Source organism: Paramisgurnus dabryanus, chromosome 17 (genome assembly GCF_030506205.2).
Source record: "Paramisgurnus dabryanus chromosome 17, PD_genome_1.1, whole genome shotgun sequence".
NCBI classification, from domain to species: domain Eukaryota; kingdom Metazoa; phylum Chordata; class Actinopteri; order Cypriniformes; family Cobitidae; genus Paramisgurnus; species Paramisgurnus dabryanus.
The window spans coordinates 14,590,881-14,606,947 of record NC_133353.1 but is presented as its reverse complement, the minus strand read 5'-3'; the positions used below and the strand labels follow the sequence as shown (position 1 = coordinate 14,606,947).

The 16,067-nt window shown below is 37.1% G+C and overlaps 1 protein-coding gene across 1 annotated transcript in view; it reads right to left on the bottom strand.

Annotated features, from left to right (window-relative positions):
- wdr43 (WD repeat domain 43) overlaps positions 1-16,067 on the bottom strand; it is a 51,813-nt gene that overhangs the window by 13,999 nt on the left and 21,747 nt on the right. Inside the window, exons 4-5 of the mRNA XM_065245118.2 lie at positions 12,101-12,221; positions 11,892-12,010 (exon numbers count right to left, since the gene is read on the bottom strand). Coding sequence (XP_065101190.2) covers positions 11,892-12,010; positions 12,101-12,221 — 240 coding nt within the window. The remainder of the gene's footprint in view (positions 1-11,891; positions 12,011-12,100; positions 12,222-16,067) is intronic.

Here is a 16,067-nt window from a genome sequence, read left to right as displayed (position 1 = left end):
TACAAGCAAAATATTCTCTTTTTAAGTCTCCCCACATTCATTCTTTTGTCCCAACATTCCTCACTGAGCCATTAGGGGGTTGGGTCTCTGGTGTGAAATACATCAATATTCATGATCATTGACCCTCCCTTGCATATTGCCTTTACACAGCAAAAGGTGTCTTACAAAAGTTAAATCAATGTATTGTTTCATGTGAGTGAGTGGGTTAAATGGTTTTTACATCTTTTTGTAGCAAATTCTCTACTCTACAAGAGTAGATAACTTTTTTGCTTGTTTACAATTGTTTAGGATGTGTTCCTTGGCCTTATTTCAGCAACTTTTTGTTTTCTTTTTTTACTAACCACGCATAAACATCATTTACTTAAAAATACAAACATGTACATACATTAATCTTACATATTATTATAGCACAGTTTGTGCTGAATACAGTGTTATGTGATATTAGCCATTAATGTGTTTTAAAGCAACTGAAAAAAGACCAAACGTGAGAGCATGTCAGAACCTCTGACAGTGTCCCAAAAGGGTCGGACCCCAGAGGGTTAAGTTGTTAAGGAATTGCTGAGAATTTCTTAGATTTTTCCTGCTTATCCTTTGCTTGTTGCTGTGTTGTGTTGTGTTGTGTTGCAGTCTATGGTTGTGGTGCTGTAGCACGTGATCTTCATTTACTGAAGGCATCACGTGTTTGCAGTATTTTGTACTGTGACCCGGCACTGTGTTGCGTTCTCAATTATTGGATCCGCCACTCTTTATTTATACTACGTTATTAAATCAAACAGGAATGCAAACACATGTATGTTCAAAAAAGAGAAAGGTTATCGAAGCCCTTGCACCTCAGCAAATGTCCAGTTACATAGGCTACATTGCTACCAGCCCCTGCCATCCTTGGCCAACCCCTATAGGCATATAGAGTAAAATGAAATTCAAAAATCAAAAGACACTGACATTAATTTGGAATATTCAATTTCATTTTTTATTTTAAAACAAACTCTTATTGAACGATCTAGCACTTCTTGCTTTACTCCCTCTTCTTCCTGGCCACCTCCTGCAATGTATCCAGGGCCTTCCATCTGGCTTACATTCATATTAATTTCACATTATATTTAATAAATCCAAGCATAAATTAACAAAGCTGACAATGTTTGTCAAAGCACCACAAAAACACTTTACTGTTTTTGCACTGACATATGAAGCAATACTTTTGTAGATGACCCCTTTCATCAAACTCTATTGAACACAATAATATGTATAGTATTTTAATGATAGAAAGTGCAGGTCTAGAGATTATAAATGTGACCGGTGTGTTATAATGGTTTATGTAGTTTTCTTTCCTTTTTTTAGATAGAGCAGAAGCAGTAAAAGTGCCTCTCTTTTAATTCCTCTCTTGCAGATTAACTCTTTCCCCGCCATTGACGAGATATCTCGTCAATTAAGAGAAAACGCTTCCCCGCCAATGACGAGATTTTCTGTCTTTCCGCAATACCGCTATTATCCATCAGGTGGCGCCCTTCCGCAACTTTTTAAAACCGGAAGTATTGCCCTATGGCAAGCTGCTGCATGTCCGTGTCTGTTTTAAAGATCGCTCTGAATGGGATCTCTATGAAAAGTCCGTCACAAAAATGGAATTATCTCTGCTTTTTGCTCAAAATATGGTGTTTTTGCAAAAACCTACCCATATTCAAAAGCTGATTGCAAAAGAACCACTAAAGGTAGGATGAAAAGTTTTTTTTGTTTGAAAGCAGAGCGTCTGTTCTTTCATTTGGTATATTGTATGTTTATATATTTAAACAAGAACATTTTCTGGTAGGCATTAAACTTTGGTGAAAATCATGAAAAACTTTTTTTTTAAACGCTGGCGGTGAAAGAGTTAAAAGAGCTTAATCCACTTATTATTTTTGATTCAAAAGTCTACTTGCTGTCCCTGTGACTGGTGACTTTACATTACAGGTTTGCGTTTTTTATATCTTGAGTCAGCTTGAGCTTTGCTCGTGCAATGGGCTTTGACATTAACATTGCTTTTTTGCTACCATCTCTGTGATCTTTGAGCAAGCTTTTTAGATATAAAAAGATGGTTCATTAATAATGATATTATTTAAAAAAGCAAGGGAGGAAGAAAGTGCAGCACCTGGTCGTGACTTTCGAAACAAGCCAGTTGTTATCGCCATAGAAACGGAGGCACGCAGCTTAAAACTGCACGTGAGCATTATCGCTGACCGACTCAGATCACGGCCGTTTTCCGATCGACTCGAGTTTTACACACAATGTTAATCGGACCCGGTCCTCCGTGAAAACCTCTAATGCATACAACTTCGCTCAAGTTCAGAAACATGTGACGCTGAACTCGCTTCATGTCGCACCCAATTCACAGAGAAACAGAGAGCACGTGAACGCACACCTAATCCTCGGAAGAGACACGATGTGCTCGCACGCAAAATGCCTTTATAATAAAAAGCGGGAGGCGCCGAAAAGCGATGTGTTTGCATCCCTGATTTAATCAAATTGTGGTTGACAAATGAAACTTGTTACATATATCACCATTTTTAAGACCCAGACATCAAAAAAAGGTATTATTTCCAAATTAATAAATTCAATGCTTTTAAGGCTTTTTAAGACCCCGCGGGAACCCTGCTTACAAGAGAGAAGTATGTCCATCATTCGTTCCAATCCATTTCAACAAAAAACTCTTTCAGGTCACTTTGAGGTGTCATTCTGTGTATATATGTTGTTTTAAAGGTAGGGTAACAGAACCTGAAACATTTTTAGTTATGCTGGTTAAAAGTCTCCTTACATCCTGATAGCAATCACTATGTTAAATTGTTTAAATGTATTCATGGATTAAAGTGAAAAAAATTCTTCTGACTGAAATTTTTTTCAGGCCAAGTCATATTCCTTTAACTAAAACTTAATGTAGGTGAGACCAATAGCATTTTAAGGGGAGATTTTTTGCCATTAATTCCATATTAAAGTCTCCTGTGGCATATATAGGTAGCTGTAGTTTGCATGGCATTTAAGATGAAGGTGAAACAGCTAAATAGCTCACTATATAAAAAGAAAACATGAATATCACCACCTTTAATTAATCTTTTATTAATTGCAAATGTATTTATTTTAGCATTTACTAATAATCAAAGTTGAAACTGTTAACATTAGTGAATGCATCATGAACAACCGTCAATTACTGTAATGACATAAACAAGAATTAATTAATGCTTATATACTCTATATTTCTCATTGTTTGTTCATGTTATATAATAATGCATTTACTAATGTGAACAAACACAACTTTTTCATATACCATTCAGTACACATAAACGAATAATGTATGAATATAAACCCTGAACGAGTAACTCGAGTCAAACTCATGTACAATTCGCACAGGATGTCTGTAACCATAGTGACAGTTGTAAATTGAATGACTGTACCTTTATCAACAAATTATTATGTTACAAATAAAGGCAGCGCTGATTTGCTATTTTATGCGCAATGTTTCTGCTGTTTACTTTCTTCTAAGACCTAAATGGTCGTGTTTATATGAGGATACTTGCAAGGCGAGTTTTGTGACGCATATTCGTATTTAAGGCCAATAAAGTGGCAAAAATACTCACAAGCTCAATGAGAAGCGAATGCGCGGCTTGGGTGTTCAGCTCTAACACAGAAACAGCGGACGTTGTTTGTGTTTGAATGGCTTAAAATCACTTGTTTACTGACACTGAAACTGCAGGAACCGACAGGTGGATGACATCAAAGTGCCGCGAGAGCATTTCGGAAGCAGTCTCCTCTAATGATTCCTTGAATCGCTCTCACAGGATTTGGATGTCATCTGCCTCTTGGTTCTTGTGGCGCCACATTAAGTTTACCCACGAGTTTAACAAACCCGTTGTATCAGCAACTGGCCTGATGAGCATAGCAGTCAAAAACGGGACGGGGGTGATCACGTACGTGAGAAATCATTTACCCCCAAAATACAGGACCCCTAATCGCAAAGACACGTAAATTACCTGGCTGTTTGGTTTTCTTATCCCACAAACTGAAAGGCTTGCCAATCTTCATCATTTCGCTAAGCCAAGTTTATCTCCATTGGTCTTTTACACCTTTATCAAGCACCAAAACATCGGAGCCTTCCTGCATTATAAGTTTGTCCATGCTAGCTGAAAATAAAGTTTTACCTCAGCTTAATGTAATGCAGCCAGAAAACCTGGAGCGGATCCGGTACGTAGTGATTACAGAACACTAAAAGTGGAGAGAGGAACGTGATTTGGCTCCACTCCAGGCTTTGATCACATCCAACTTAAAAAAGGTGAATACACATCGTCTTTATGAAAAGTGAATTTAATAATTTTGCAATTGACGGGAAAACTTTAATCCATGTGTATTTTTAGAAAATTATGTCATCTGTGAAAGGTGAAGGACCAAGAAATGTTCAACCAATCATAGATTTCGGTTCAAACAGACGTTGCCTTTTTGTCCCCCATACGCAAGCGTAATTTGTCCACGCAGACACCATACGTCATTGGCGCATTCACGTGCGCTCACCTCCTGTCTGTAAACAGCGAGAATGGCAAACTTTTCTGCTGAATTGACAACCTGCACAGGAGCCACAAATTGAAAGCCATATTTTATAACAGGGGTGGGGAACCCTGGTCCTGGAGGGCCACTGTCCTGCATAGTTTTGTTCCAACCCTAATTAAACACACCTGAAAAAAATCAAATTATAGTCTTTAGGATCACTTGGAAATGAAATTCAGGTGTGTTTGATTAGGGTTGGAACTAAACTATGCAGGACAGTGGCCCTCCAGGACCCAGGGTTCCCCACTCCTGTTTTATAACAACAACAGCAAAAACTGCCTGGAGCAGCAAAGAACAAAAACCCGAATTAACATCGGTAACTTTACTGCTTTACCACGAGATGCAAACAGCTGCAGAAGGCAAAGGGTCTGAAAGGGCCATTGCACTGTTTATTTTGGTAAGGTAGGTACCTGATATGTTTGTATCGAGATGGATTCAGATATTCTACTTTGATGAAACATTGTGTTGCTTATGAAATGTATGATCATTTACGGATTAGCGTAACGATATAGTTACTACTAGGGGTTTAACGATATAGTTACTACTAGGGGTTTAACGATACACTAGGCTCACGGTTCGATCTGTATCTCGATGCTTAGCTCGCGATACACATCACGTTTTTTTTTTTGGCACAAATTAAAAACAATTTAACTGTTATTTACGTTTCAGATTAATTTTCAAAATATTAACAATTTCAGTAACTTTTTTGTTGTACATAAAACTTAATTTTAACTAGGGCTGGGATAAACGATTATTTTTTAAACGATTAATCTAGCGATTCTTTTTTCGATGCATCGATTAATCTAACGATTCATTTTATCAGTCCGATTCGACTTCGATTCGATTCTCGATTATCTCCTCATTAATTAACTAATAGCAATTTATACATGTTGATTTACATATCTGCATGTAAAAAGTTCAATATATGTTGATTGCTCTTGAAATTTCAAAATAAAAAAAGATTATACAAGTGCAAAATAATGCATTCTTAGTCAGAGGCAGAGGTGGAAAGAGTACTGAAAATTTGTACTCAAGTACAAGTACAAGTAGTTGCTAAAATAATACTCAATTACAAGTAAAAGTACTGGTGTTAAAAATGTACTTAAGTAAAAGTACAAAGTACCCCTCTTAAAAACTACTCAAGTACAAATTACTTTTTAGCCGGTGATATTTATTGAATAAACATTAAATCCATTGAATGAAATCAGAAATATGAATGGATTAAAAACAATTAATTCTTAAAAGCAATTTGTGTTTTATACGAATAAACACATAGTACAGGAATTTTGTCTGTGTAAAGAATGTTAAATGATTTTAACAGCAGCTATTATTATTATTATTATTATTATTATTATTATTGTTTCTTCATATAATTTTTATCAAGTTATAAAAATGGTCTAATGTTATTATTATTAATGAATTATGATGCAACATAAATAAGCTTGCTGGGTTATTTTATTTAAAAACAGATTTTTTTACATTAACTCATTCCCCGCCAGCCATTTTTTTGAAAAGTTGCCCGCCAGCATTTTTTATGATTTTCACAAAAGTTTTACAAAATGCCTTCCAGGAAAATTTTCTTCTAAAAATATATAAACATACAAATATATCAAATGAAAGAACAGACCCTCTACTTTCAAACAAACAATAGAAAAAGTGAAAAACCGCTTCATCCTATTTTAACTCTTAAATATTGGTATTTTTCTTTACAAATACAATTTTTTTTAGCAAAAAGCTGAAACAATTGCATTTTTGTGAAGAAATTTAGTTAGAGATCAGATTCAGAACGAATATCAAACATAAAATTACTAAAAACGTTTTGGCTTCAGTTTATCCATAAATTGGGTAAGTCCGCTATCTAGTGGACAATCGCGGTATTGCACATTAACATAAATTCTTCAGAAACACGTTTTTTATGCAAATGTTTTTTTCTTAATTGACAAGATAACTCGTCAATGGCGGGGAAAAGAGTTAAGAAATATTATTGGACAAGAAAGCTTTGAAAAACTACCCTACTAATATTTCAAAAGTTATCAGCATTTAGCACTGACATATGTGTAATTTAGACAGGCTGTCAGTGCAGTTACACTGCTATGCCAGTGGGACGCGGCAACAGACGAATTGGATAAAAGAGTCCTTATTAGACTATTTTTATTATTATAAGCTTAAAACACTGATTCAATATGAATAATACAATGTTAACAATGAAATGAAATTCAACTTTGAGCGCCATTTTACAATGCTAAACCTTTTTTACGGTCTATGTGCTCGTCACCTAGGTAACTGAAGCTCATGTTTCAAGTGATGTTTTCATTCACATTATCGTGAGGTCTACCCAACAATAAAAACGAAAACGATCACATAAATGTGGTTATAACTCTTCTTACCATAATGTGCTTTTTGAGATTAGAGGCTGAAGTATTGTAAGCCGAAATCACTGCAGATGGCAAACAAAGTTGGCATTACATTTGCACGCGGTCTCCTTTCCTTCCTCTGTTTGTGAACAACTCAGGTGCGGCCATGGGCACTCATCATCCGGTATTTCTTTGGAATTTTAAATTAATTCAGCGTCCATAACGCCATAGTTCTTTGACATTAAATACAACGTCACAGTGAAGGACGCGCGAGGATCGATTGAATAGCTCTCCAGAGACCGAGCTTTTTTCCGGTCCAAATACAAGGGTTTTTATTGGCCCGCCCATGATCAATTATTTCTATTGGATATCCATATGCTGTCAAAGATTTGAATATTAATTTAATTCAAATTCTACAAGTACTTAGTAACGAATGTGATTTTCAAAGTAGCGAAGTACATTACTTACCTTAATTTGTACTTAAGTACAAGGAAAATTACAGACTTAAAAATGTACTCATAAAAGTACAAGTACACGAAAACACTACTTAATTACAGTAACGTGAGTAGTTGTAATTCGTTACTTCCACCTCTGGTCAGAGGTAGCATTTAATAAAGCATTTGCAGCTCATACTGTGCAGTTTAGTAACAGTATAAAAATCTCAAATTCAAATTACTTTATTTTGCATGCATTTATGAGCAAAACCTCTTCAATGTGCCTTTTGATGGTCTGAGTAATTTTTATAACTTGATTTGTTTAATCCCATTGTTTTCGTGCTGTTCTATGTAATGACAGATATAAACACAATTAGACTTAAGAAGCACATACATTATTAAATCTCTCTCTCTTAAGTTTATTAAGATAGATGAGGACTCATTTATTGCTGGACAGAGAGGGAATGAAAGTGCAGTCTTCTGGCAACAGTGTGTTTTTACATATTTCATTGCTTTTTGTTAAATTGCTCAGTCATGACTGTTTAAAACACACTTGGCATCACATTCATGATTTTATGGTAAAATGACACTCTTTCGCGTCAATCCTCGAGCATTTAACCCATAAACAAAGCACTTTCACTTTAATTGAGCTTGAGTAGCGCAGCAGAACCACGCAGAAACGATTGCAGCACTGTTGCTACAGAGCCGCGAGCTTGCGCTGCTCGCGCTGCTCATGCGGCAGGGTGCATGCTTGTTAACTCTTTCGCCGCCAGCGTTTTTAAAAAAAGTTGCCAGCCAGCGCCAGCGTTTTTCATGATTTTCACCAAAGTTTAATGCCTTCCAGAAAATGTTTTTCTTTAAATATATAAACATACAATATACCAAATGAAAGAACAGACCCTCTGCTTTCAAACAAAAAAAACCGTTTCATCCTACCTTTAGTGGTTCTTTTGCAATCAGCTTTTGAATATGGGTAGGTTTTTGCAAAAATACCATATTTTGAGCAAAAAGCAGAGATAATTCCATTTTTATGACGGACTTTTCATAGAGATCCCATTCAGAGCGATCTTTAAAACAGACACGGACATGCAGCCGCTTGCCATAGGGCAATACTTCCGGTTTTAAAAAGTTCAGAAGTGCGCCACCTGGTGGATAATAGCGGTATTGCGGAAAGACGGAAAATCTCGTCATTGGCGGGGAAGCGTTTTCTCTTAATTGACGAGATATCTCGTCAATGGCGGGGAAAGAGTTAACATGGGCGCTGAAAAAACATGCGCAGCTTACGCACTGCTCACACTTCCGTTGCTACTACTCTACGGCGCCGCCTTTTTGGGTCTGACGAATCGACGCGCATATTTTGTGTCTACGTATTTTTTGCGTCGACGGGTTGTCCCAGCCCTAATTTTAACATTTTAAGGCTTAACTGAACCTTCTGTAATCCAGATCTGTCACTGAAAAAGGGGAAATTTTACATAAAATTACAATTAAGGGATTTAGCAGGGGCGTTGTTAGATATAAAGCTCTACTGGGGCACATGCCCCCTATTTTTTTTGACATTTTTGAAAGCCTAACACTTCTATACAATCCTTTACTTAACCCACTATTCCTACATGTATTTAAAAATATTTAAGTATCATGTTCATTATACTGAACATGAACATTGTTAACATGTTTGGAGGCATAATTGCATAAAAGGTTTGGAAATAATGACAGCAAAGAACATATGTTCTTGCACATTTGCATTTTACATTATACAATTATAGCAATGATTAATAACTTATTTTTTTACAAGAATATTTTTACAATAACACTATTTTAGGAAACCATTCATTTTATGACCGCTATACTAAAATAATCTCAGTCATAGTTACTGCCAACTGTGTCCTACAGATAGTGAACTAAATATTAATTTCATATCTGAAAATACAGATTTTTCCTTTAACGTTTAAAACCTGACTGGGTGAAGATTAAACTCCCTTAAACTCATCTCTCATTTCTGCTTCCCTTTCCCTGCTTTGCGCAAAACATTTCTTATGTCCATATACAGGAGGCAATAGTGATCGAGTTTAAAAAAGATTATAATTATTATTTATAACCTTAAGTTAGTATTTCACCTGCACTTTTGTAAGCGCCTGCGCGCAGCTGACCGAACAGAAGCGCGCATCTGGACATGTCTGTGCGTGCACGCATCCGCGCGATTGATTAAGATTCCCCTCGAGTGATATGAAAACAAAATGCTGCCAGACGTTGGACTTAAAAGATGAAGGGGCATTATCTATATCAATTTCTGTTTCTACCGAAGTCATGTTGCTGACCTTCAGTTCAAGCAGCGGGTGATTCAAGCGATGTCTGTGTGACTGCAGTGAAGCACAGGTGACGCTGGTGCAAAGTAGATCACGTGTTGACCGGTCAACGAATAAAATTAAAAGAACGTCATCGTATAAATATCCCCATCATGCACGATGCAACATCGTGGCATTTTTTTGTTTTGTATCGCGAAGAATCGTACTGCAAAGTATCGTTACATCCCTACTTACTACACAACCGAAAGTGTGCTTTAATTCTGATGTAAACCAGTTGTTTATGTTGGTTATTTTGGAATTGTATTCACTTTGTACTGAAAAGTTTTCTCACTGGTGAATGAGACATGAGATGTGACCGTCTGATCTGCGCATGTTCATGTGTTTTGAAAGAGGCGTGACTTTGGATGACAATTTGACTGGAGGATCGTGATTTCATTGCTAGGCGGCAATGAATATCGTTAGCATTTTTCAAAATGTGAAACCCTACCTTTAATTAATTGACGCCTCAGAATTCTACAGTTATAGTTTTACAGCGTTTTGTGTCTTACATTTGACTTTAAGTCCCAAAGGCAGTCGTAGGGCCCTATAATTTCCGCGATCACGGAATCGCGGAATTGGCTAATTAACACGGAATCTAGCGTTAGCGCGGAATTTAGCATATTTTTAATAAAATTCTGTCTTTGTGTGGGAGAACAACGAAAGTCTGTGGGAAATGCAGACCGGGGGAAGCAAATCTGGGCAGACACATCCCCTCCCGTCATTTCAGACCGCTCCAAAACACTGAAACGATGGCGAAGCGGCTCTCCACGACGCTACGCTAAGCCCTCAGTTGTGAGCAGTTCTCACGTTACTTTTATTTGACCGGAGAACTATTATTTTGTACGTTTTTTCAACATTCCATTGACTAGGAGCGCGAAGATACATGCACTCTCTCATCCACGTCTCTCTCGCTGCACATCTCTCACGTGCACGCGCTATCACATCTGTCTGAAGTCCGAACACAAATCCTCATGTATTTGTTCAGTTTTATGCGTTTCAAGCGAGCTGAGGCAATCTATTCCTTGCGTTTAAAATATAATCATCTGCATCAAGACCGCTCTCTGTCTCTCTTTCGCTTGCACGTGCACGTGCAGAGAGCTGCGCGTTCATGCTGTCTGAAGTCAGATCAGTAAGTAATAATCCTGTGTATGTTTGTAAAGTTATATGCATTTCAAGCGACTGTGTTTAAAATATGGATCGCGTTGCGCTGGACCAATGTGTTTAAGGCACTTCTGAAGGCACCACTGCTTTGACACGCGTAGCCTTGTGCAACAACACTAAACAATGCATTGAATTGAGTAAAATGTTTATGTGTGTATGCGTTTTAAACAGGGAATGTAAAAAAAATGTTACCTCAATAAATTTAAGGTCATTCCTATTGTATTTGTGTTCATTTTAATCATTAACATTAAAGGCACACTCTTTTTATGACTAAAATAACAGGAAAGGGTAAAAAAAATTATTGCCAAATATTAAAACGGACAAAACGGAATTTGCAAAAATTAAAACTGACAAAATGGAATTTGGGAAAAAATAAATCAGAAATTGGGAAAAAAAACTGATTTTATAGGGCCCTACAGTCGCTCTTCGCATCTTCAACAAGCATGTGAAGCATAAGAACACAGAATATCCAGATGACGTCACAGTAGCGCGAGTTCTTATGACTTCTTGATTCACTCTCGTGGTACTTTGATGTCACCTGCCTGTTGGTTTTTGCAGCACGGCATGATCTCAAACAAATCTAATGTCTGGGATACATGTTGGATGACAGCGAAGGGTGCGTCAACAAACAATGCTCATACCCCCCCAACCAAGATAACAAATCGGTATTGGCTGCAAAATCCTGATCAGAGCATCCCTTCCTGAGAGTAAAAATGTGTGTGATTTTTAAGTGTCTTATCTGACATCTTGTGTAAATGACTTCATCCCAACCACTCTCAAAAAGGAATACATACTTTTACCCAAAATCAGGTTTAAATAAATGTAATTAATTTTTTTACACATTGATCCCATTCTGATTGCCATTTATTTTTGATGCATGCATTTTATGTTGTTTCAAATCCGTAAAAGGTATAGAGCACTTCACTAGTTCTGTAGAAAATGCTTCTTTCGCTCTACTGTCCAAATAACCAAATATTTAAAACGACAGTCCTAGTTTATTTCTGATAAAGTCGAGAGTTAGAAACACCGTTACATACCACACACTCAGGAGCCTATCATAAGCTGCACCAGACAGGAAGTACAATCCATTGCTGTCCGGGGGTCGTGTTGTGGCAAAGGCCAGAGTCGTAACCATGGTAGAATGACCTGTAAACTTCTGCAAATCGAACAAATTGATTTTATTGGTAAATTTGAACCTTAATAAAAAAGAGCCTGACAGCAAGAAGGTGAAAGAGGCCAGACTTACTCTGTATACTTCTTTAGTCTCCAGGTTCCACATCTTGATGGTCATTCCTGCAGAAAGCAGTAGCTTTCCATCTGGACTCACACACAAGCTACTGACAGCCAATCGGTCCGCTTTCCATTTACTGAACACACAGAGTTCATAAATCAGATACACAACTTCATTATTCAGACCCACCCCCAGACAAACCTACATTTTAATAACATTCATCGATGCAGCACCTTCCATATCGATTCTGGCACACTTTTGAAGATAGCGTGACAGATCGTATAGTTGACCCGAGATCATACGGAAGGGACCCATATGATCCGTAGAGAATGTTGAGTGATATTTAAGAGGTATACTTTCCCGCTTTTGTCTCCGTTTTGCACGCACACGCGTCTGCAGTGCACACCTTTCCTAAGCGCGTGCTCTCTCTTTATATGCAGATATCTTAACTTTAACTTAATGACTTACACTTTGCTCCAGCTTAAGTAGCGTTGCACAAAAAGACTGCACGTCGCGTCTTAAGCAATCCATAATAAACTTATTGCACACTTTAAAGACAATGATGCACACAATGCTGGTCTTTTATATGCTCTCATATAATACAGTAACACATTTGGGAAGAAAGACGACAAAGCTGCAGGTGTAACGTGTGTCTAGGAGAAAAGATATAAAGCTACTTCGAAGTATACACAGCCCTAGTGTTTAAGGTTTTAATGGTATTACTTCTCTTACAGGTACTGCTTAACGGTCCGGTACTTTAACGGTATTCTTATCAGTACATTGACCAATGTTGAACCTATGTTCACATGATTAAGTTAATTATGTGTCTGCATTTCATTATTACAAATTAATTTCTGGATATCATTTCTAAATATTATACATATATTTGTTAATGCACCAGCGTGAAAGCTGCAGAAAAACTCTAAATAGGATATTTATGTGTTTAAACTTACTAGTGCTGTTCATTTAACCAAATAGATGTTTATGCGATGCAACGGCGGGATGTTTATGCAATGCAATGGCAGGATGTTTATGCGATGCAACGGCGGGATGTTTATGCGATGCAACGGCGGGATGTTTATGCGATGCAACGGCGGGATGTTTATGCGATGGAACTTGCAGAAACTGCGATGGATATGTGATTTTTGCTACGAAAATGCGGTGATTATGAAATCGTACAAGCCCCGCATATTTTGCACACAGAAATCTGCAATTTATGTTGCGAAAGTGCGCCGTATTTAAAAAAATGTGGCCCAAACATGAGTGGTTTTGCACTCCCAAACTTTATGCAATACTATTGGGCCTGCAATATCCAGAAAATTGTACATTGGAAGAACAATCTGAACTCTGAACCTCCTTGCTGGGCCTACCTGGAACAGTCCTTAGCACGCCTCTCTCTACACTCAGTTATATGCTCAAAATTACCCTTGCCTACCAACATTAGTTCAAATTTGGTAGTAACTCACTCAGTTAAGATATGGACTCAGTTTAGAAAACAGACTGGGTTGCATAGGTCTTCTACACTCTCTCCAATAATTAAAAACCACAGTTTTGCACCATCTAATATGGACGAGGCATTTCGAATATGGTTTGATAAAGGCACAAGGAACACTGATGATCTATATGAGGTTGGAGTTTTCTCCTCCTTTAACAACCTCTCCAAAAGATTTGACTTACCTAATTCCCACTTATTTCATTTCTTTCAAGTCAGGTACTTTGTGCAAAAACTATTCCCTCACTTTCCGAATCGCCCCCCTGAATCACCACTAGATGACTTCTTGAAGCTTGATCCACATTCAAAACATTGTATTTCTGTCATTTATAATTTGATTCCCAATAATAATCCAGCCTCTACAGAAAGGGCCAAAGCGGCGTGGGAGGGAGACCTGGGATTTGAAATCTCTGAAGAACATTGGGAGCGTATTCTTGCTCTCACACACACATCATCTATAAGTGCAAGACATGGCCTGATACAGTGTAAGATTTTACATAGAGTCTACTACACTAATGCTAAACTGGCCAAAATATATCCCTCTGTCAGCGATGCATGTAATAGATGCAAGCAATCTCCAGCAGATCTCATTCATATGTTTTGGGGATGCCCTAGACCGGCCATTCCCAAACTGTGGTCCGCGGACCACTGACCACTAGTGGTCCGTGAGGGTACTGCAGGTGGTCCGTGAAAAGGCAAAATAAGAATATGTATATTTTAATATACATTAAAACGAACGTGTACTGCTGCCTAATAAACGTTACTGTGAACTAATTCATTCTGGTGCCTGTGAACCAGTTTAACGTCGTTCAATAGGGTGCCAGATTTGTATATTCTTCCAGGCGAAAACCCGACTAAAACACACTGTAAACAGGCCTTAATGTTACACAGACCCTGCTGAAATTAATGCCGCGCAACTCAAATAGTTTAACATTAAATAACATCATATTTGTCCTAAATCGTTAACGATTAACATAGGCTGCTAACGCATATTCCGGATCTTGAAATAGACTTTGACTAAGCTCACGCTATTTAACGTGCATGTGTGGTGTGCAATACCTGCGAGTTGTCATACACGCAATGCCTCGCAACGCTTCTCGCCTGGGGTGCGACCCCCACCCAACTAGCCTTTCAAGGTATGTGTAAGCAAATACAAAAATTTAAAGACAGTCAATGCTAATGTAAACCCTGGTTGGATAAGGATTTAAAATTGGACATGAAGATGAAATCTGACGCATTTAGCTACAGTGTTAAAACTGATCAAATAATTGCTGTCTGTGGTGGTTCTATATGGGCTATAATGGCAATCATTAAAAAAAAATAATATGGGAAAAAATAACTATAAATTAGTTCATTTTTGGAACTGTGACCTAGTTTAACATTTTCAAATATGAACTATGTTCATTTTAAAATTTGTGAACTGTGAACTAAACTAGTTAATGTAGAAAGTGAACTTTCCCAACACTAAGAATATGTATATAAATAATTATGATATAAGGTTAAGAAACCTGTTGTACTGATGTGATGACCAGTTATAGTTTTAGTGCTAGTAAGACTATTTAGATGTGCAGATTAATTCAGGACTTTGTGTAGACATATTTTATAATAAGTATTATGAGGTGGTCCGCGAAAATTCTTGATTACAAATAGTGGTCCACACACACAAAAAGTTTGAAAACCCCTGCCCTAGACTATATGATTACTGGGCTAAGATATTCAAAATTTTGAGGGAAGCCTTTGCCATAGATCTTGACATAAATCCACTATTGGTCATTTTTGGGATGACTGTTGATGGTAACCTTTCAGTAATGATTCAAAAGGCTCTAGCCTTTACTACTTTATTAGCAAGGCATCTCATACTTCTGAAGTGGAAACATGCCTCACCCCCTTCATTTGATACATGGCTGAAGGAAGTGTTTACTTGCATTAAATTGGAAAAAATCAGACTGTCACAGGCTGGATCTTTAAAAACCTTTGATAACCTGTGGCGCCCCTTTTTGGACTACTTACTAGCTAATTCTCAAGACACTTAAATTGAGCATCCTCTGAAGATTTGTTTATTTTATTCTGTGAATGTTATAAGATATCAATATTTTATGTAATTTATTTAGTTATTTTTTTTATTACTATTATTATTATTATTATTACTTTTTTTCTCCTGTCTTTTCTTTTTTTCTTGCTGGAGGCCGTAGGTGGGTGATGTTAGGGAGGGTTTTATTGGGGTGTTAACAATGTGGGACGATTATTTGATAAAATCACTACTGCTGTGTGTTGATTTGATGTTCCAAGCAGAAAAAACAATAAAAAAAAATGCAGACTTTGGCTGATTTTGCGTTAAATCATGCGATCGCATAATCAAGTTTTTCTGGAGGGACTGACTTAAAGCTTATTTTTTTTAGGCTAGCATATAAGTGATTTTTATCCCTTTTTTAATGCATTATTTTATGATTTTACATTTAATCTAAAGTATGTGTTTTTACAATGTATATT